The sequence below is a fragment of the Somniosus microcephalus genome, chromosome 5, assembly GCF_052327205.1.
Source record: "Somniosus microcephalus isolate GS21.2 chromosome 5, FLI_Smic_1.0, whole genome shotgun sequence".
Classification (NCBI taxonomy): domain Eukaryota; kingdom Metazoa; phylum Chordata; class Chondrichthyes; order Squaliformes; family Somniosidae; genus Somniosus; species Somniosus microcephalus.
In genome coordinates, this window is record NC_140991.1 from 100,972,088 (window position 1) to 100,994,259 (window position 22,172).

The 22,172-nt window shown below is 43.4% G+C and overlaps 1 protein-coding gene across 3 annotated transcripts in view; it reads left to right on the forward strand.

Moving 5' to 3' along the window:
* The first annotated feature begins 5,592 nt into the window (after positions 1 to 5,592).
* Positions 5,593 to 22,172, forward strand: part of hacl1 (2-hydroxyacyl-CoA lyase 1) — a 111,160-nt gene continuing 94,580 nt past the window's right edge. Inside the window, exons 1-7 of one of the 3 annotated variants that reach the window (XM_085988046.1) lie at positions 5,593 to 5,856; positions 7,861 to 7,965; positions 8,067 to 8,107; positions 8,225 to 8,305; positions 10,809 to 10,881; positions 18,493 to 18,570; positions 20,635 to 20,729. In XM_085988046.1, coding sequence (XP_085844172.1) covers positions 5,797 to 5,856; positions 7,861 to 7,965; positions 8,067 to 8,107; positions 8,225 to 8,305; positions 10,809 to 10,881; positions 18,493 to 18,570; positions 20,635 to 20,729 — 533 coding nt within the window. In that variant the 5' untranslated portion in view covers positions 5,593 to 5,796. Of the gene's footprint in view, positions 5,857 to 7,860; positions 7,966 to 8,066; positions 8,108 to 8,224; positions 8,306 to 10,808; positions 10,882 to 18,492; positions 18,571 to 20,634; positions 20,730 to 22,172 lie in introns of those variants that run through there. The other 2 variants (XM_085988045.1, XM_085988047.1) reach the window with 2 other exon arrangements.

Consider the following 22,172-nt stretch of genomic DNA (forward strand, 5'->3'; position numbering starts at 1 on the left):
TCTTTTGTTTATGATGCTACAGAATACCTTCCCCAGGTTACTGTTTACACAGATGCCTCGATAGTTGTTTGGGTCGATTTTGTCCCCACTTTTGTATATGGGTGTTATGAGTCCTTTGTTCCAGATGTCAGGGAAATAACCGACACTCAGAACCAAGTTGAAGAGTTTTAGGATAGCCAGTTTCAGTTTGTCGTCTGCGTGTTTAATCATCTCGTTTAGTATGCCGTCTGTCCCGCAAGCTTTTCCTGGTCGCAGGTCCTTGAGTTTTTCAAGAAGTTCTTTTTCTGTTATTATGGCGTCTAGCGGGTTTTGGTTATCTTTTATGGCCATTTCAAGCTTTTCAAGTTTTTTGCGTATTTGGTGTTGCTCTGGTCCTAGTGTGTTTTTCTGGTATAATTTTTCAAAGTGGTTTACCCATGTGTCCCCATTTTGAATGGACAAATCGTCGTGTTGTTTTTTGTGTAGTGTTTTCAAGTTGTCCCAGAAACAATTCGACTCAATGGATTCCTCCATGGAGCTGAGTGTATTCTTAATAAATTGCTCTTTTTTGGTCCTGAGTGTGTTTCTGTATTGTGTTAGCGTCTGACAATAAGTAAGGCGTAATTCCTCGTTTTCTGGATGTCTGTGTTTTTGGTTTGATAGTTTTCTAAGTTTTTTCCTCATGTTATGGCAATCATGGTCAAACCATTTTTCATAGTTTTTTGTTTTGGGTTTGTTCTTGCGAGCTTTCAAGTTTGCATTTGTTGCCAAATTATCAAAAATATTGTTTAGTTTACTAACTGCCCGGTTTACGCCTTCTTTATTGTGAGTGTATATGTTATCCAGAAAGGTGTCTAAGAGAGCTTGAGTTGATGCATTGCTAATTGTTTTCTGGTATTTTTCCGTGTCGTTTTTGGCCCATCTGTACGATTTTTTGGTGTTGTACAGTTTACTGGGTTGTGTTTCTATGTTGTTTGTTTCTGTCTTTTTGAGAAACATAGTAATTTGACTGTGATCTGACAGTGTTGTTTGTGGTTTGACTGTGAATGCTCTGAAAGAGGATGGGTCCAAGTCTGTAATCATATAGTCTACTGTGCTGCAGCCAAGAGGTGAGCAGTAGGTCGATCTTCCTAGGAGGTCTCCTATGAACCTACCATTGACAATGTACAGACCCAGGTTTCGACAGAGCTGTAGTAGCTGTTTACCGTTGGTATTTGACTGCTTGTCGCAGTTATGCCTGTATGGAAGGGAAGGGATGTCAAAGTGGTTATTCCCGAATACGTAATTGTTTCCCTGATTATTGGTGAAGTCTGGTTCTTCGCCCGTTCTTGAATTGAGGTCCCCACAGATCAACACGTTCCCCTGGGCCTGGTATTGGATAATTTCCCCCTCCATGTTGGAGAAGGTGTCCTCTTTGTAGTACGGGGAATCGATTGGAGGGATATAAAGTGCGCAAATGTAAACATCTTGGGTGTTTGAGATAATCTCCCTCTCAAGTTTGAGCCACATATGGTTTTCGCCCTTTTTTATAAATTTGATGTAATTCTTAAGTTCTGTTTTAAACCAGATCAGTATGCCTCCGGAGTCTCTGCCTTGGGTTACACTTGGTAATTTATTGGAGGGGACCACTAGCTCAGTGTACCCTTGGGGACAGCCGGTGTGTCCTTTTCCTTTATACCAAGTTTCCTGTAAAATGATAATATCTAGATCTTTAGTTTCCTCTATGAACTCTGGGGTCCTACTCTTCACTTCTCGCAGTGAAGAGCGTAGACCTTGGATATTCCAGGTCGAAATATATAAGGATTTCATGTTAAGTTTTATCTTTTTCTATGATAGGTTAAAGAGTGGTACGTGTTTGTCGTGTCTAAGTGTGGGGAAAAAAAAAGATCACCCCAGTTGTCTACAAAAGTTAATACAATTTGGTTACAGTTCTTTCTATTAATTAGTCCTTGATCCATAAGGCGGAAGTAGATGCTGCTGCACATCTGCTTATTGTCTCTTAATGGATTGTTTCTGTCTGAGGTATTGCGTACGTCCTGTGCATCTCTCCCTCTGTCTGGCTGGTAGCGGTCCTGACACCACCTCGGTACACTGAATGACAAGGGGATCCAATATAGCCCTGCTGCTTGCTATTAGCTACATCCCAAATGAGCAAGTTTAATTTAAAAAAAAAATTTAAACATTAATCTTTGTGCAGAAGTTGTGTGCATTGGGCTTGAGCCCGGGAATATGGTCGCTGTGTGTGTATATAATGTTCTGGGAACAATGCCTTTCCCAGGTCTCTGTTGTGTATGTAATATGTATGTTACTTTAAACCTATGGCCAGGGCGGCACTACTTTGTAGGGCGTAGTGATACCATAGTACCACTCCTGGCCATAGGGGTATAAATAGTACTGTGGGTACTGATCTCCCCTCAGTTCCCGCCTGTTGGTATTAAGTAAAGACCTATGTTGAATCTTCCAAGCTGTCTCTTCATTATTGGATTAAGTATAGACACATACTTTACAGTCTCCATTCCAATTTTCTGCAACAAGCACTTTTCCCACATATGCTTCCTCGGTAACATTTTTTTCTCGCTCATTTATTACCAACAAGAATTGGTCGCCTCAGGTTGTCCGCTCCCAGCGAAAGAGCGTGCAGTTTTTCAACAGGGCCACCAGCAGGAAAACAAGTCGCCGTTCAGCAGGGTAAAGCTCCAGCCTGTTAGTTCGGCATCAAACTCACGATTAGAGGTTTTGTGGGAGTTGATTGAAGCATCCTGCTTGTTTATCAATCTTATGGTGGTGGAATTTTATTTTATTTGTACAGTTCGGTTTATCCAACTGCTAAGTCACAGATAAAATAGAGTGCATCGACCATGGCTTGACTCACTGTGTGTCCGAGGTGAACACTGAGTGTTATCCTGCTGCCGAAGTAAGCTTTATGTAACTGGTGTCCTTCAAATGACAGAAGGTGTCATTGTTGTCTTAATTTAAAAAAGATAGTAACAAATTCTTAATTTTTAACCTGGGAATAAGAGAAATCAAGATTGCCCTTGCAGCTTTGCTTAAAACCTGACTGTCTGCCTATTAGTGTCTCTATTTTTAATCTCCCTGTGTTCACAACCTGAATGGAAAGCCTTCCAGACAACCCTTGCTGAGCACCTGAGACCGGAGACTTCCCAAGACAAAGGGTGTGAGGTGTTTACTGATTACCAAAACAGGCTAAAGAATTGCTTACATTCTTTGGGGAACATTTGCATTTAAGCCACCTTTCATCTCAGCATCTTTTTTTTAAAAGCTAAGCACTTGTGTGAATACAGCTTTCTTTAAAATGCCAACATTTAACTTTCACCAAAATGGTCAAAAAATTCCCAAAATATGACACTACCTTGACTCACTTTCTCTTTTTCTCACTTTCTTTCCATTCTCACTCACTCTGCTGCTTATGTTCCATCCTCACTTTCTGCTTCCCCTCATTTAATCTCCCCTTCTTACTCTTTCTCCCCAATCCTTACCCATTCTCTGTCTCTCCTCCTTTCTTTTTCGTTCAATTTCTCTCACCTCTCTTCTGTTTATATGTCTCTTCTCTCCCTTCTGGTTCTCTCTTCCTTTCATCTTTAGGCAACGGCTTCTCTTCCCACTCCCGCATCATTACCTCTGGTGTTCCCCAAGGATCTATCCTTGGCCCCCTCCTATTTCTCATGTTGCCCCTCGGCGACATCATCCGAAAACAAGTCAAGTTCCACATGTACACTGACGACACCCAGCTCTACCTCAACATCACCACGGTCTCTAAATTGTCAGGCTGCTTGTCCGACATCCAGTTCTGGAATGAGCAGAAATTTTCTCTAATTAAATATTGGGAAGACCGAAGCCATTGTTCTCGGTCTCCGCCACAAACTCCGTTTCCCAGCCATTTACTCCATCCCTCTCCCTAACATCTGTCTGAGGCTGAACCACACTGTTCGCAACCTTGGCGTCATATTTGACCCTGAAATGAGCTTCCAACCACATATCCGCATAACAAAGACCGCCTACTTCCACCTCTGTAACATCGCCGTCTCCGCCCCTGCCTCAGCTCATCCGCTGCTGAAACCCTCATCCATGCCTTTGTTACCTCTAGAATTGACTATTCCAACACACTCCTGGCTGACCTCCCACATTCTACCCTACATAAACTTGAGGTGATCCAAAACTCGGCTGCCCGTGTCCTAACTCGCACCAAGTCCCGTTCACCCATCACCCCTGTGCTCGCTGACTTACATTGGCTCCCGGTTAAGCAATGCCTCGACTTCAAAATTCTCATCCTTGTTTTCAAATCCCTGCCTGGCCTCGCCCCTCCCTATCTCTGTCATCTCCTTCAGCCCCACAACCCCCCCCCCCCCCCCCCCACCTCCCGAGATATCTACGCTCCTCTAATTCTGCCCTCTTAAGCATCCCTGATTATAATCGCTCAACCATTGGTGGCCGTGCCTTCTGTTGCCTAGGCCATAAGCTCTGGAAATCCCTGCTTAAACCTCCCTGTAATGATATCAGCAAATAGTGATTATTTGCCTGTTTGATTATGATGCCTTACCAGCATGTTTGCATGTATTGATTTCTTTGTGGGTTCAATGACGAGACATTTATGAAAGAGAATGTCTTTTAATCTAAAGTCTGTTCAACTCTTTATACAGCATTTACAGGAGACATCATGCTAGTGATGCATCTAGAACGAAACTGAAACTAAACTCAACTGCTTGTCTCTGTCACATGACCTCTGCTGGTCAGGCATAAGTAATCAATACATGCAAACATGCTGGTAAGGCATCATAATCAAACAGGCAAATAATCACTATTTGCAGAAATCAATACACTTCCCCCCCCTCTCTCCTCCTTTAAGATACTCCTTAAAACCTACCTTTGACCAAACTTTTGGTCACCTGCCCTAATTTCTCCTTATGTGGCTTGGTGTCACATTTTTTAATCTTATAACACTCCTGTTAAGCGCCTTGGGACATTACTACGTTAAAGGTGCTATATAAATACAAATTGTTGTTGTTGGTTCATTCTCTATCCTTTCTAGTTCATTCTTGCTGCCACTTTTGTGGTTTGCATGCTCTCTCCCCTTTCTACAAATTTACAAACTCTCTCTCCCCGTTCTACTCATAGAATCGTACAGCACAGGCCATTCAGCCCATCGAATCTGCACCAGCTTTCGAAAAGCAATCCCATTAGTCCCACTCCCCCCTCTTTCCCCATTTCCCTGCATTCTTTTTTCTCCTTCAAGTATTTAGCCAATTTATTCCTCGTCTCCATTTCCTCTTCTCACCTATTCTGCTTAGCAGGGAAAGATAAACGTGGAGGGGAATCCCTTAAAATGTCAGACCAGTGACTGAGGGAATCCCTTCAAGACAAAGTCAGACCAGCAGCTGGAGCCATACAATTTTGCTTGAAAAGCTTGCAGACACCGAGTTAGGCCAACCTAGTGAGATTCAGCAGGCACTGCCCGAGCCATCTGCCTGCCGAGGTAGGAGGAGCACCGCCTCCTCCCCAGGAAGCCTTGGGTTCCCAGTGGATTCTGCTGGTCCGCAATTTTAGAGACAAATCCTAAGTGGTCACCACATCTGGGAGAATTTCAAAACGTGCCAAATGTTTTCAAATTATTGCTCAAAATTCGCCACAGATAAAGCGAATTTGCAGCAGGATGTCCACCGCAGCAACACATGCCGCCGCTTCCTCCTCGCTCGGGTTGGTCCTGCAGCTTGTCAGTCATAGCACTGCGGCGGTCGACCTGTGCATTTGGGAGCTGGGAAGCGCTTCCTTCCTCTACTTGCCTCAGAGCCTTGAGTGGAAATGGCAGCGCAAGAGGAGCTCAGCGGAGCCCAGGTCATAGCAGAGGCACTGAGAGAACAGGTGAGAAGCAGTAACAGCACACGCATTTACCGAAATGGAGACGAAGGCAGCCAATCCATTGAAATAAAGGAAGCTATATCTTTAAGAGAGGACTATACCAACATAGGCCACGTTGTAACTAACATATTGAATTATATTAATATCAATAATCTTGCTTTAAGCAGGAAATCACAACAAATTGGTTACAACTCAACTTGAGCCTCACTCTCACCTAAACCTAAATTTATCTCTTCCCCATCAATCCCATAAGTCTAGTCTTTGGGTTGTTCAGTGATATGAACCCCCTTGTTTCACCCAACACCTGCATGTTCTGAGAGGGATTGCTATGGTGTATCCCACTCAATCCTTTTGCTGTTTTGTACCCTCATTATTCTGAGTGTTCCAGTCTTGGACGTTGGAAGAAACTTTGAGAACCTTTGGACAGCTGGATTTTAATGAAAAACGATTTGATTTATGCATTGGAGGAGATAATTTGCCTGGTATAAGTGTTGAAGATCAAATCAAATCACCCTCTAATAAGTGGTAAAACCATAAAAGACCCAAATAATGCCATTTACTGATCACTTATGGAGTAATGTTCACCCCCCAAACCTGAGCCAGTCCAACAAGATGTGATTCCTAAACCACAGACGGATATCCCCTCTCATTTGGCACAACTGACCTTCAAGTCACACATTTATCTAATGCTGAGTGCAGTGTAGGACACAGGGTTCAGTGTTGGGACCAGTGCTGCTCTCAATATACATATGTGATCTAGACTTGGGCATAGGGGGCACAATATCAACATTTACAGATGACACAAAAATAGGGAGTTTGGTTCCTATGAAGAGGATTGACTTCAGGATAACACCAGTTAGCAGATAGATGTCAGATGAAATTTAATGCAAGAAAATCTGACATACGTTTGGGCAGAAAAATGAGAGGAAATATACACAACGGTAAAATTTAATAGGCGCAGAGACTTAGGGGTTCAGGTACACAGATCTTTAAAAGTTGGAGAAGTTGATAAAGCTACTTTAAAATAAAACAAAAGCAATGGGATCATAGGTTTTATGAATAAGGGCATAGAGTACAAAAGCACAGGGTAATGCTAAGCCTATACAAATCATTGGTTAGGCCACATAGTTAGAATACTAGGCTGCTTGCTTTAGGAAGGATGTCAAAGCCATAGTGAGGATGTAGAAGAGATTCACTGAGATTATACCAAGGAAGAGAGTTTCTAGTTATGAGGAGATACTGGGGTTCTTTTCATTTGAACAAAGAATGTCAAGAGGAGATCTGATACATGTGTTCAAAAATATGGGTTTTTGATCAGCTAGATAGGGTAAAACTATTTCTGCTGGATTGGGCGAGTTAGTATATGAAGATACAATATATTGAAGATCATTACCAAACAGGAAAGGTTGGAGATAGGGCTTTTAAGACATGGAATGTTGTATCAGAAACTGGTGGAAGCATAATCTATAATAGAAAAGGGATGTGGATAAAGAATTGAAAGAAACATTTCAAGTGTATGGGGAAAGAGCAGGGAATTGGAATAAATGGATAGCTTTATCAGTTTGAAATGGCATGAATCCATTGGCTCAATAGCCATGGTTTAAAAAACTGGATGATGGAGAGCAACACTGCAAGTGCTTTGGAACAATTTAAGAGAAGACCATGCAATGCTATTTAAGATAACCAATGAGCAGAGCTAGAATACAGTGAGGAGATCCATTGAATAAAAGTCTCCCCAGACTATGACTGCTAGTACTCCTAAGAAAGGCCACTCAATCTTCAGTACTTGACCAATGCCATTTTTGTAAACTTTCCACTCTGGATAAATAGTTTTAACTTTTAGATATGGATTGCTCAGATTATCTGTATCTGTAACTTGAATGTTTCCAACAGATTTTCAGAAAATCTTTTAAGATTACATCTGTGAGCTTAACAAAATATTTTTTGCTTAAATTCACACTAAGAATGTCTAACAAAATTCCACGTTTTAATTTTTCTTTTCTGCAGAATGTTCGGTATATGTTTGGGATTGTTGGTATCCCAGTGATAGAAGTAGCCATGGCAGCTCAAGCTGCTGGAATTAAGTACATTGGTATGAGAAACGAGCAAGCTGTAAGTAAAACTGTGTGTACTTTTTGTGACTTCTTTGGACGGTATTCTCAAAATTAAATCCTAGAATGTTTTACTGGCTTTGTGTTTTGATCTCTAAACAGGCTTGTTATGCAGCATCTGCAGTGGGATATTTAACAGGAAGGTTAGTCTCCCGATAGTTGCCTTTTAATTTCCTGACTTTGCTGCTGTGTGCATTTAATAATACATCTACCTATATACCTGCTATTTAAAGGTGATTGTAACTGATTGTTCTTTTTAGGCCGGGAGTTTGCCTTGCAGTCTCTGGCCCAGGTCTTATTCATGCACTTGGAGGAATGGCAAATGCAAACATGAACTGCTGGTAACGTTTGTAAATTGTTACAGCTTGTGTGTGTTTTTCAATTTGTTTTGTGAAAGATACTGTTGCAAGAGTCACAAGTCTGGGAAGTCAACCTACAAATATAATTTTTAACTGATTAATTTAAAAGCGTGGTGTGACTTTAATTGGCATTGGTGATTGTCCTGGCTAACTCTGCACAGATCAGGGATCAAACCAGGGCCTTCCTGGTCTATTATGATTCACTTCCACGCTGGACAGTGTATTACCAACTGAGCAATTTTGAGGAAGGATGGGTGGAGAACTTATCCATTGTGATTCTAATTGAAGTTTCTTTTTGTGTAAAAGCTTCTCAAGGAATATTAAAATGGAATTCTTTTCCATTTTTTGCAGCTAGAGTTAGCAGTGTCTCATCTGCAGGAATACCTGTTTTACAAGGGATAGGGGAGGCAGAGGAGTCACTTGTGAACAAATATAAGAAGAAAGGTTTAGTAATGTACAAGAGACCAATGAAGACCATTTGTAGTTTGCTAACTAAAATCATAGAATCTTATAGCACAGGAGGAGGCAATTTGGTCCATTGTGCCTGTGCCAGCTCTTTGAAAGAGCTATCCAATTTGTCCCTCTCCCCAGCCCTTTCCCCATAGCCCTGCAATTTTTTCCCCTTCAAGTATTTATCCAATTCCCTTCTGAAAGTTACTATTGAATCTGCTTTCACCACCCTTTCAGGTAGTGCATTCCAGATCATAACAATTTGCTGCATAAAATAAATTCTCATCTCCTCAATTACAACTACTTGTTGTGACTTTAAAACTAGGGGATTACAAAATGGCTCAAACAGAACAGACAGGACACATAGCAATGCAAGCAAACTTCAACTTGCAACCTTCAGTGATTAGGGCTCATTGTGGAAATGGTGCTTACGGTTATGAGGTTTGCTATTAAGTAAAATAGCACTACATGAGCTGCTAATACACTCTTGGGGCTTTCACTATTGTGGACATGCAGGAAAAGTAAAGCAAAATCATCAAGATAGCATAAAAAGTGTACATAATTCCCAGAAAAGCATGTTGAATCCTTATGGGAAGAGGCTATTCAGCCCACTGTGCTTCTGCCTGTTCTCTGGAAAAAAAACTATCCATTTAGCCCTACTCCCTTGTCCTTTTCCTCCCCCATATCCATTTATTTAAAAAATAAATATTTATCCATTTTTTAAAAGTGCTGTGGATTCTGCTACCCCCACTCCCTGGTTTCTGGTAGAGCATTCCACGTTTTAACCTCTCCTATAATGGTGGAACACTGATAGCCAGGCGTAATGGGCAGAATGCAGGGCAAAAACATCTACACTGCACCCAAAATGTTGATAGATATCATCTGGGCTGGAATTGAGCCCAGGTCCCAGGTGAAATTACAGCAGTCCACTGTTATCCTGTCCAGCCCTTCCCCCCCCCCCAATATTGCAAGTGTCTATTATTCTACCTGGCATAGAAATTCAGCTCACCTACGAGATCTAGCACTTTCGATGCAGGCAGATTTCATTTCTTCCCACCTGCAGTCTGAGTTTATATTGCAGACAGCACTGTGCCATTCCATAAGTTTTCTGTTGTGTCTGTCACTGCAGCTAATGTGGGGAGGCATGACTGGTTACAAGAGGTTAGCTTTTAAAAATAACTTATATTGGGGAGGTGGGAAAATACGTATCCATTTTACATATTATTTTAAAACAAGTAAAGCGGTATACCTTGAATAATTTTTTTTTACATAGTTACAGTTACTGATATAAATCTGCTTTAAATCTCAAAGAAAAATGTGAATTTTGTAGCTAGGCCTGCTGTGAATCCCAAGTCCACAGCACAACTTTAAAATGGGTTATTTTCCCTGGGTTAATTTATCAGAGTAAGTTCAAGCACCAAATCATCCAGAGAAAAGATGAGTTAATGTTTTTGGTGTTTACCTTTATTTGAATCTAGTTCTGATGAAGGGCCTACACCTGAAAGGTTAACTTATTTTTTTTCTCTTCAGCTGCTGACAGACCTGCCTGATATATCCTGCATTTTCTATACAGAGTGCACTGCATTGCAGTTCAATTAGCATATTGTAGGCAAAAGAAATGCAACATTCTAATTAATGCTGCATGTTTTGGAAGCCACGAAAGAGGCCGTGGGCCTGTCGGTGCGTTTTTGTTGTGCGATGAATAGAAATGATACTTCTCGTGAGGTGTAGTACTATCTACCAGTAGGATTGAGGCTTTAATCCTGGTGCAGCTCAATAACTCAACCTAAGAGCACTTATTCTAATCATCAGCTGGAAAATTGTTATATTGGGCTTAATCTACATCAAGCTTTGTATAATTATACATTTTAATTTGAAGAAATTGCTTTTGAAGTTGAGGTGATTGAATGCATTGATGTTAAGCATTATATATCTAAGGTTGTTAAACATCAACCTTCTCGAAGATGAAAACATTTCAAAGAGCACAAGGCTTGAGTGAAGTACCATTAAATCAAAACAATGTTATTTATTTTAGGCCTGTAATTGTCCTAGCAGGATCCTCTGACCAAAATCAGGAAACAATGGGTGCCTTTCAGGAGTTTCCACAGGTTTGTGAAACTCATAATCTCTTTATTTGCAAAATTTGGGGGTGTTTGAATTTGTTTGGATGGGGACGTTGTATCGCGTGACTGAAAGACCTTTTCCAGTTAACTTTTTTTGCCATCTCCCTGAATTTCAGAGTACTTTTCAGTTTTAAGATAGAATGCCAATTAAGGTTGATGTGAAATACTGAACAACCTATATAACTTTAAATCGATCCAATATTGTGCCTTGTTCTGACAGTAGTGACAGTGTTAAATTACACCTTTTGTGTCGAGCAAAACCTGCTGGATCCTGACATGGTTTCAGTTGTAGCATCACTATCCACTCCTCCCTTTTGGCTCTACTGTTCCTTCCGAAAAAAACACACACACACATTATATGAAAATTTAGTCAAATGCACACAAAATAAATGATTCGGCCATCTGGCAGTCGTGGTATAATTATGCCAGTCTTGCTGCTATTGCACATTGTAATTAGTTTTTTCCTTCAAATCGCCAAAATTTTGGTCCTGTCTTTTTTTCAATTTATCTTACATTAACAGATTATCTCAGCTGCTTATTGTTTTTGCCTATCTCATCCCTTTTAATGAAAACTGGTAGGGGTGCAAAGTATGAGCTGGAGATATTTTAATTACATATCACAGAAACTGGCAGTCTTAAATGCTCCAAAATTGATCTATTGATTACTTTTTCCTGAAAAATGACATCCATGTTATTGCTTGAGGGTGGCTTATTCTATCAGAAGCCTGAGTGTATATGTGAGCATGGCAAATTCTAAACTCGTGCCGCATGACTGAAATACATAAGCAATCTGTAGGCAAATGATTGGGCCATATTTCTGGCCGAGGGAGGAGACTGGCTGGAATTGCCTGATCAAACACAACCTTGTTTGGTTTGGAATGTGGAGAGAGAGATATTGAATTACAATTCCTAAAACCATCTCCTCTTCCCCCTCCCCAGAAAAAAACACCTGGTGTAATGTGGCCCAGTAAAATCACCAAAAATAATGAAATTTAGGATCAATTAGAAATGTTCCTTTTGGCATGTCATAGCTAAGCATGTGCAGAGTTTTTTTATTGTAGTATTGGTCAAGATTAGGCACTAAATTTAGTCTCTTTAGCAGATGCATATTTCAAAATGTGCCTCCAAAAATCAATTACATTGTATTCTGTACCTTTCCAATCTTTTTTTAAAATACCGCTGTTGCTCTACAGTCCTGTGTGCCAATTTATCCTTCAACCTCACCTCGCTTGTTCCCCACCTTTCTAAAATCTGCCCAAATCCAATTTGATGTTTCAGTTTTGTGCTGACACTTTTCCCTTTCCAGTTGGATTTTAAACCTTATCATGGCGGTCACTAGACCCAAGGTGCTCAGCCACATTTAGCTCATCTACCTGATCATTACTCATAACCAGATCTAGCAATGCCTCCGCCCGCGTAGGCTGGCTAACCTGCTTAAGGAAGGAGTCCTGCTTGCTGTACCTGCATGCTAACTCTGTGTTTCCTGTATGAAGACACCCAAATCTCTCTGAACACCAACATTTAATAGTTTCTCACCATTTAAAAAATATTCTGTTTTTCTATTCTTCCTACCAAAGTGAATAACCTCACATTTCTCCACATTATACTCCATTTGCCACCTCCACTTAACCTGTCTATATCCCTTTGCAGACTCTTTGGGGCCGATTTTCCTGCAGGTGTGGGGAATTGTTGGGTTCCCCGAATGTCGGGGTTCCCACACGAATCTAAATGGGTCTGCCAGATTGATGCAATTTTCCCTCAGTTGGCCAATTCATTTCCAGCGTGTGGGAACCCTTGCTAATCGACTATTTCCAGTCAGAAAGTCGCACAGTATGATGCCATCATTCGTGGTGCTTTTAAGGTCCACAGCAAGCATTGCAACCTCTGCAGGCTTCCAAACGAACCATACAGGATGGCAAAGCAGCCTGCAGCAGCTGTGGCCAGTGCCAGACCCCGAGCTGCCTCCAAATTCGACGAGGCTTCACTGCAGGCATTATTGGATGGGGTTAGGGCCCACAGGGAGGTCCTCTTCCCTAGGTCAGGGAGGAAGAGGCCTCCCACTGCGACCAAGGCTGCATGGATGCAGGTGTCAGCAGATGTCAACTCGCTGGGAGTCACCAGAAGAACCTGGATACAGTGTCGGAAACGCTTCCATGACCTTCACCGTACAGGAAAAGTAAGTATGACGTTTCCATCACCCTCAAACTGATCCCCATTGCCTTTTCCCACCAGCACTCAGCTTTAGCACTCTCTTCCTCCACATCCTACTTCACAGACACATCCATGCACCCTTACCCATTCCCTCTCTCTCTATGCTCACATTCCATAACTATTCCACCATGCAGTCCTCACACTCCCTCTCACTCTGATGCTTTGAACACAACTGACAACACACAGGGAGGGCCCTTGGTCTTGCAGCCTCACACCATCTTTGTCTCCCTCTTATCTATGCTATGCAATCTCTACACTCACTCCTTCATTCTCACTCAACCTCCACTTGTCTCCCTCATTGCAGGAAAAGAGAGCTCACAACAACAGAGAGCGAGCCAGGACTGGAGGAGGGACAGCCTCAATAGCCCACCTGACCCCCTGGGAGGAAGGAGTGCTGGAAATTGTCGGGGCTGATGTGGCTGCGGAAGCTGGGGAAGGAGAGACAGGGGCAGTCCCGCAAGCTGGTGACAGAATAGTTTTCCACCTCTCTCATTGACATAGCATGAGTCGCTGTTATGATTCTGAAGCTACATCATTTGGACTTATGAACATCTTCAAAATCCAATGTGCATCACATCTCTAACTCTTTCCTTTACTCCCCCACAGTACCATCCAGAGCCCCCCTCCCCACTGTGGAGGAGGAAGAGGCTGAGCAGCCAGACTCCCCAGAGGAAGCTCCAACCTCTGAGGGTGCAGCGTCAGCAGAAGTAAGCGCACCCAGCACCAGCACAGACGCTCACACCTCGGGGGGACCTTCGGGACATAGAGTAGAGTTGTCACCTGGTGTTTCACAGCTCACAAGGGAGCATCAGCAGATTGTGGAGACAGGGACAGCAGTGGAGAGTCCTCATCGGAGGGCGCAGGACTCTGCCAGCTCAGCTCAGCTGCATGTCAACCCTCTGCCTCTGGGTCCATCCGCAAGAGAAGAGGTGATGGATCTCCATGCACAGATGCAGGAGTCTCTGGCAGGTTTTGTCTCCAGGGTCACTGCGAGTGTGGAGTGAATGGAGGAGTCCATAGCGAACATGAGCAGAGCCTTAGTGGAGTCATTGGTGCATGAACGCATCACCACGGAAAGGAGGGCTACGGCCGAGGAGAGGAGGGCTACAGCCATGGAGGAGCTTAGTCGCCAGGCTATGGAAAACATGGTGAGAGTTCAGAATAGAATGACATCTCTTGAGGAGCGATGGGCATCTTTTGAACAGTGAAACCAGACCTTCATGGACGTCCTTCTGAGTAGGACTACCAGTGCAGATACGGGTCCCCATGGCCCCCCTGATGTGCAGCAAGGTGCTCTCCAGCCACTTGCAGGTGCTGAGGGGGACCTGACCAATGAGGGGGAGGTTGTTGGCACACCTCAAGGAAGTGGGGGCTCCTCTCCATGCGCTCACACTTCCATTCCACTGCAGAGCCCTCGGTCAGAGCCCCGCCGGAGTCCACACCCAAGTGAGAGGCGTCTCAAACCCTGCACAGCCGCAGGAGCAGCAGACTGCTGGCGAGCCCTCACAGGCTCGCCACCCCAGAGGACGCCCGCCAAAGATGTCGAGACAGGAGCAGCAGGAAAGTCAGCAAGGGGCCTCCACATCTGCTGAAGCCACAGGGGAACCACTACGTAGGAGCACGCGTAAGAGAAAAATAAAGCACCACCAATCACAAGGGTAGTCACTTGGGTGAAAAGTTTTGTATATAGTTATTCTGTCATCAGTATCTTGTTTATAAAAAATCTGATGGCAACTGCTGCAGTTGTGGCGTGTGTCATTTGGCGAATGGGGATTTCACAGTGAGGCCTTAGGATTACTTGCAGTTGTCAGGATGCTGGTCAAATAGGTAGGAATGCGCAGGGTTTGGCCATTGTCCATGCTCAGGTAAGAAGCAGCGAGGCTACAGTGTTTGATGTACTAGGCTAAGCAAATCTGGACAGGATGAGTGCGTTCCTTGCATCCCAGGCAGCAATGTTCTCGTGTAATGGTGCCGCTGGTTGATGGGCCTCTGCAGGATGGTCGTTTTCGCCCTCCTCCTCCTCCTCCTCCTCAGCATCATCTTCATCCGAGGCGGGTCTGTGAGGTGCCACTTGGTCCTGAGGAATCTGCAAGCCACGATGCTGTGCCATGTTGTGAAGTACACAGCAAACCACGACGATTTTGGAGACTCTGGCCGCTGAGTACTGTAGGGCTCCACCCGATCTATCCAGGCATCTGAAGCGCATCTTCAGCAATCCAATGGTTTGCTCGATAATGCATCTGGTGGAAATATGGCTGGAGTTGTAGCGCTCCTCAGCTTTGTTGGTTGGTCTCCTCAACGGCGTCATTAGCCAAGTCCGCAGGGGATAGCCCTTGTCTCCAAGTAGCCATCCCTGAAGTTCGTCTAGCGGCCTGAATAGTGGAGGCACAGTAGACTGGCGCAGTATGAAGGAGTCATGGCAGCTGCCAGGGTACTTGGCACAAACATGCAAGATCTCCTCCTTGTGGTCACACACCAGCTGAACGTTAAGGGAGTGGAAGCCCTTGCGGCTGACAAAAACTCCTGGATTGTGATGGGGTGCCCTAAGGGCCACATGTGCAGTCAATGATGCCCTGCACCCTTGGAAAGTCTGCCAGATGAGCTAATCCAAGCGCTCGCGCCCTCACACTTGCGCGATCCCTGGTGAAATGGATGTGATTGTGCGCGAGGGCAAAGAGGGCATCGGTTACCTGCGTGATGCAAGTGTGTGCAGCCGCCTGGGAGATGCCGCTGATGTCTGCTGCTGATCCTTGGAAGGAGCCTGAGGCAAAAAAGTTGAGTGCGGTGGTGACTTTGATGGCCACTGGTAAGGAGTGTCGACCTGGTGCTCTGGGCTCCAGGTCTTGCTGTAGCATTGCGCAGATGTCAGTCACTACCTCTCGCGAAAGTCAGAGCCGCCTTTGGCACTGCTGCACAGTCATGTTGCGGTAGCTCACCCTGTGTCTGTAGACCCTGTTTGGGGGGTATCCCCTGCGCCGACGGCCTTCCACGTGCTGGCCCCTTCTGGCCTGTGCTGCCTCAGGTGGGTGAGCTGCAGCCTGTCGCTCCTGCTGCTGGTGCTGCTGTTGCTGGTGCTGCTGTTGTTGGTGCTGCTGTTGTTGTTGGATCTGCTGCTGCCGCCTCTGCTGCTGGAGATCCTCTAATGCCAAGAAGGGAAGGAAAAAAAGGCCTCCCATGCTTCTGGTAGATGCTTCCGTTGAGGAAGCGCTGAGTGAGGGTGGCAAGAGGGGCTTCCCAGGAGCTCACACTGGAGAAGTGTGTGAGGCTCCAACCTTCCACAGCTGTGCCTAAGCCTGGAACAAGTTGCCCCAAGTCTGAAACAACAAGGTCCTGCAACCTACAAATGATGTCTGATTAAATCTCTTCTTCCCTGATTGACCTGCAGCTGATAGTCAGCAATCCGATATTGTTCACGCCAGGTTTCATCAGCGGGGTTCCCACCAGGCGTGTTTAACGTGGGAAAAGGCTGAAAATAGCAAGGGTCCCTTAAAATGGCATTATAGATGCCAATTATTGGTGATTAAGGTGCCTGAAGACCAGTTCCGCCTGCTGCGGGCGGGACTGATTCGGGTCGGACAGAAACGCCTGGGTGAAAATCAGGCGGGGGCGGGGGTCGTGACCCCCTAATGTTGCGATTTTTAAAATTTTATTTATTTATTTTTCCTCCCCCACCACACGCCTCAAAGCCCGCCTGACGGCTCCAGGAAAATCGCCCCCTTTGTGTCCTCCTCACAGCTTACTGTCCCACCTAACTTTGTATTGTCAGCAAACTTGGATATATTACACTTGGTCCCTTCATCTAGGTCATTAATATAGATTGTAAATAGCTGAGGCCCAAGCACTGATCCTTGTGGCACCCCACTAGTGACAGCCTGGAAATGACCCATTTATCGCCAACCGTTTTCTGTCCGTTAACCAATCCTGTATCCATCCATGCTAATATATTACCCCCAACCCCATGAGCTCTTATCTTGTGTAACCACCTCTTATGTGGCACCTTATCGACTGCCTTTTTGAAATCCAAATATGCTACATCCACTGGTTCCCCATTATCTACCCAGCTAGTTACATCCTCAAAAAACTCTAATAAACTTGTTAAATATGATTTCCCTTTCATAAATCCATATGCTTAATCATATTATGATTTTCTAAGTACCCTGTTATCACTTCCTTAGTAATAGGCTCCAGCGGTTGAGCGGGGCAGCGCAACAACTGGCTGACAATGTCTCAAAACCAGTATGGGAAGGGCAGGGCAGGGTAGCGGTGGGGGGGGATGATGGGGAAGTGGTGATCTCCCACACAGCTTGTGAGAAATTGCAAGAGTGGAAATCAGTAATGTATGTGTCCTTTGGTGTCACCCTGTGGCATCATAGAGGAATTACAGGTTGTCTGGCAATTTAAAACTACAGTACTGTAATACCGCAGCAGTGGTGGGTTCTTTCTGAACTAGCGTTTATCATTGTGAATGCCACCTATGGGTGTATTAGGTATTGCAGGTAGCTTAAAGTTCAAAAACTCTACAAGGGCTAGTTTGCAGAGGGCTTTTCAATGTGTTTTGAAATGGAATGTTGCAAGCTACGTAACCACTTTTAATATATAATACTGTAGATATGAAGCCACATCGTTGATGATCAGGTGGGTACTTATCAAGTTGCTTTTCCTGTGTTTTTATTAGCTAGTGCATGAATTCATCAGTCAGTTATTAATAGGGTTTCTTATGTATTATCAAATAAAGAGCAAGAGAAACACACTTGGGTTCAAGCGACAATTGGATGTGTATGTTGAAAGAGAGAATGGTTCAGGAATATGGTGAGAAGGCATGTAGGTGGTATTGATCTTTGAAACCGGAGACCAGTCTGTTGGCATTAACTGTCTTTATATCTTAAATTTATCAGGCAAATTAGTCGGTATCCTTCACCCCCCCGCCCCCCCTTTCCTTCCCAATTAGTCACCAAATGGTAGACATTCTAGATTATTTTTCCAAACTGCATACTACACTACTATGATATAAACAGTGATGTTCAGATTTTGAAAGTCAAAGCTTCTGTACTGTTAGTATTCCTAATATGGATAGAAACATAGAAGATATGAGCAGGAGTAGGCCATTCGGCCCCTCGAGCCTGTTCCGCCATTTAATGAGATCATGGCTGATCATCCAAACTCAGTACCCTGTCCCTGCTTTCTCCCCATTTCCTTGATCCCTTTAGCCTTAAGAAATATATCGAACTCCTTCTTGAGGATAAAGGTGCGAGACCTCCATCTAACGTGTACCTATGAAATGTATTATACATTTATTCAAACTGTGAAACCTGGTTCATGCCGAGTAGTGTTCTACCTCGCCCAGTCCAACTCTCTTTATTCATTAACAATATTTTTTTTTGGCAGGTTGAGGCATGTAGGCTTTACAGCAAGTTCTCAGCTAGACCAAGCAGTTTGGAAGCTATACCTGCCATTATAGAAAAGGTAATTTGGAAAGCAATAGGGATGGTAGGTAAGATATCCAGTATCATTGATAAGTTTATCTTTTAAAAAAAAAAAAAGTTGTTAAAATAGACATATATTGAATGCTCCTATGAAGAAAGCTGAAAATGGCCCATCTTCAGATAATATGATTGCAACTTCATTGCTTTCATAATTGTAAGCAGAACTTGTTATCAACCCATTTGAAGTAAATTGGCCCTAAAGAGAAAATACTTTGACAGAAAATGTTATCCTAATACGTTTATCTAATAGTATTAGTGACCTTTGTCGAAGGAAGTGCAACTAGTTACCCTTCTAGCTTACACTAAAGTAATTTTAGAGAGACTAAGATGTGAGCCGTTACTTTTCCAGTGTTAACACGTGGAGGAACTCCTGAGATTGCTGCTTGCTGATGAGCACTTTGTTTTGCAGTGGATATTTTGACACAGTGTCTTGGAGCAACATAGACAATTGTGTTCTTTTGTCAGAAACAGACTGCTTACATAGCTCTTTATTGATCATCAGTTTAAATTTTTATCAAAGTTTTCCAAATATTTAAAAGTACATGTGTACTTTCAACTACAGTAAGAGGAGTTCAGAGCTAGTTTTTTTGTAGGTGTGTGTATATACAGGAAACTTTCTGGTATCCGGCACTGACGGGACTGAGCTGGTGCCGTACCATCAAAACTGCTGTAGAAACCAGCGCTAAAGTTAAAACATACGGAGCTTTTGAGCTTCGTGTGAATCAACAAACCCTGTTGCTTAGCAACAGCTTCAAAACAGTCGGCCGCAGCTTAAAAGCGTCTCTGTAGCTAAGCAACAGCTTCAGCTAGACCTTGCAGAGCCTGACTGGAAAAAAAAAGCAACGAGAAGTAAAAAAACTTATAGGAAACGGCTCCTGAATTTTGCCGGTAGATAGAGCTTTCCGGACATTTAACCTCCGGTTAAACGAAAGTTTTTCCTGTATAAACTGAAATTGTAACCATATATGTGGGCAAATTTTATACTAAAGTAATAGTCATAACGGCACAGAAGGAGGCCATTTGGCCCATTGAGTCCGTGCCGGCTCTCTGTAGAGCAACCCAGTCAGTCCCATTTCCCCGCTCTATCCCCACAGCCCTGCAAGTTTATTTCCCTCAAGTGCCTATCCAGTCTCCCCTTGAAAACATTGAGTGTCTCCACTTCCACCACTTCCGTCGGCAGCGAATTCCAGGTCCTCACCACTCGCTGCGTAAAAACGTTTTTCCTCACGTTCCCGCTTGTATCTCTTGCCCAAAACCTTAAATCTGTGTCCCCTAGACCTTGCACCATCAACTTGTGGGAACAGCCTTTCCCCGTCTAGCCTATCCAAACCCGTCATAATCTTTTACACCTCTATCAAATCACCCCTCAACCTCCTTTGCTCCAATGAGAACAAATCCAGTTTCTCTAACCTGTCCTTGTAACTAAGATCCCCCATCCGCGGAACCATTCTGGTAAATCTCCTCTGCACCCTCTCAAGGGCCTTCACATCCTTCCTAAAGTGTGGTGGCCAGAACTGGACACAATACTCCAGATGTGGCTGAACCAGCGCTTTATAAAGGTTTAGCATAACTTCTCTACTTTTGTACTCTAGCTCTATTTATGAAGTAATATCCCCACTATTACTCCAGCGCAGTACTGAGTGAGTGCTGCACTCTCAGAGGTGCTGCACTCAGAGGTGCTATCTTTAGGATGAGATGTTAAATCGAGGCACTGTCTGCCCTATCAGGTGGACGCAAAAGATCCCATGGCACTATTTTGAAGACAAACAGGGGAGTTATCCCCAATGTCCTGGCCAATATTTATCTTTCAATTAACATCACTTTAAAAAAAAGAATACCTGGTCATTCTCACATTGCTGTTTGTGGGAGCTTGCTGTGTGCAAATTGGCTGCCGCGTTTCCTACATTACAATAGTGACTACACTTCAAAAGTACTTCATTGGCTGTAAAAGGTCGTGAAAGGTGTTATAAAAATGTGTTCTTTTTCTTTCTTACTATTGACTACCAGCTAGTAGAAATCTCAAATCGCTTAATTTTTTTTAAAGGCAGTTAGAAGTAGTATCTATGGCCGTCCAGGAGCTTGTTATATTGATATCCCTGGAGATATGGTGACCTCAAAAATCCAGACTGCATCACTGAGGTAAGTCTGTGTGCTAAGATTAGCCAGACATTGGTCATTAATTTTAGAATTAATGACTCAATTTCATTGCTGCATATTTGAACGCGGGAACATGGGAATGAACATTGTGTTCCAACTGGAAGATTCCAGTGTTTTTTTTCATGTAAAAATAACACCTTTTACTTTTACCCACTCAAATCACTTCTCTCTCCAAAGTAAACAATTTGTCTCCAGGGCAGTCTGTTCCACACACTCATTGACCGTTGTGTTAAATAGTTAAGTAGTCCCTCTCCTGAGCTTGAGTCTGTGTACTTGGTTACACAGTTGTTATGTCAAGTGATATATATTTGGGTTCAATTTATCTCCTTAGAAACCTGAAACCATTGAAAGATCTCCTTGAGCTGCCTTTGTTCCAGTGTAAACAGTCCCGGCTTCCTTAGTTTCCTTCTAGCTTAGTTACCCTCCCTCCAAAGTCAGAATGTTCCCATTCTTGTCCCTCATACCCTTGTAGTTTCCTCTGTTTAGATTGAAGACCTTAGTTTCAGTTTGGACTACATCACTCTCAAACTTAAAGTAAAATTCAATCATATTATGGTCACTTGTCCTTAAAGGCCCCTTTACCACAAGATTATTGATTAGCCCTTTCTCATTACACAGTACCAGATCCAGAATAGCCTGTTCCTTGGTTGGTTCCTCCACATACTGATCCAGGAAACCATCTCGCATGCATTCCAAGAATTCGTCCTCCACACCATTAGTGGTAATTTGATTTGCCCAGTCAATATGTAGATTAAAGTCCCCCATGATTACTGTATTGCCCTTGTTACATGCACTTCTAATTTTTTGATTGATACTGTGCCCTACATTACCACTACTGTTTGGTGGCCTATACACAACTCCCACCAATGTTTTCCACCGTTTGCTGTTTCTTAGCTCCACCCAACCTGATTCCAGTTCTACATCACGATCTGCCGAGCCAAGATCTTTTATCTCTATCGTACCGATCACATCCCTTATTAACAGCGCTGCGACATCTCCTTTTCCTTTTTGTCTGTCCTTCCTAAATGATGAGTACCCTGGAACATTCAGTTCCCAGCTTTGGTTATCCTGCAACCATGTCTCTGTAATGGCAATTACATCATACCCATTTACTTCTGTTAGTGCCATTAATTCATCCACCTTGTTGCGAATGCTATGTGCATTTAGATAAACTGCCTTCAACTTTGCCTGTTTAATATTTTTCTGCACTTTGACCCTCTTTACTGTTGGCCTTTGTTTCTGCTCCCTACTAGTTTTGCTGACTACTTTTCTAACTTGCACTTCCAGCTTTGTTTCCCTCCTTTCTAGGCCCACACTTAGTTTCTTGATACACATCATACAAGTGAAGTTGATTTATGTTACTATGAAAAAGCCCATAGTGAGTGCTTTTGTTTTACAATATCAGTGTAGAAGCTTGTCATAGTA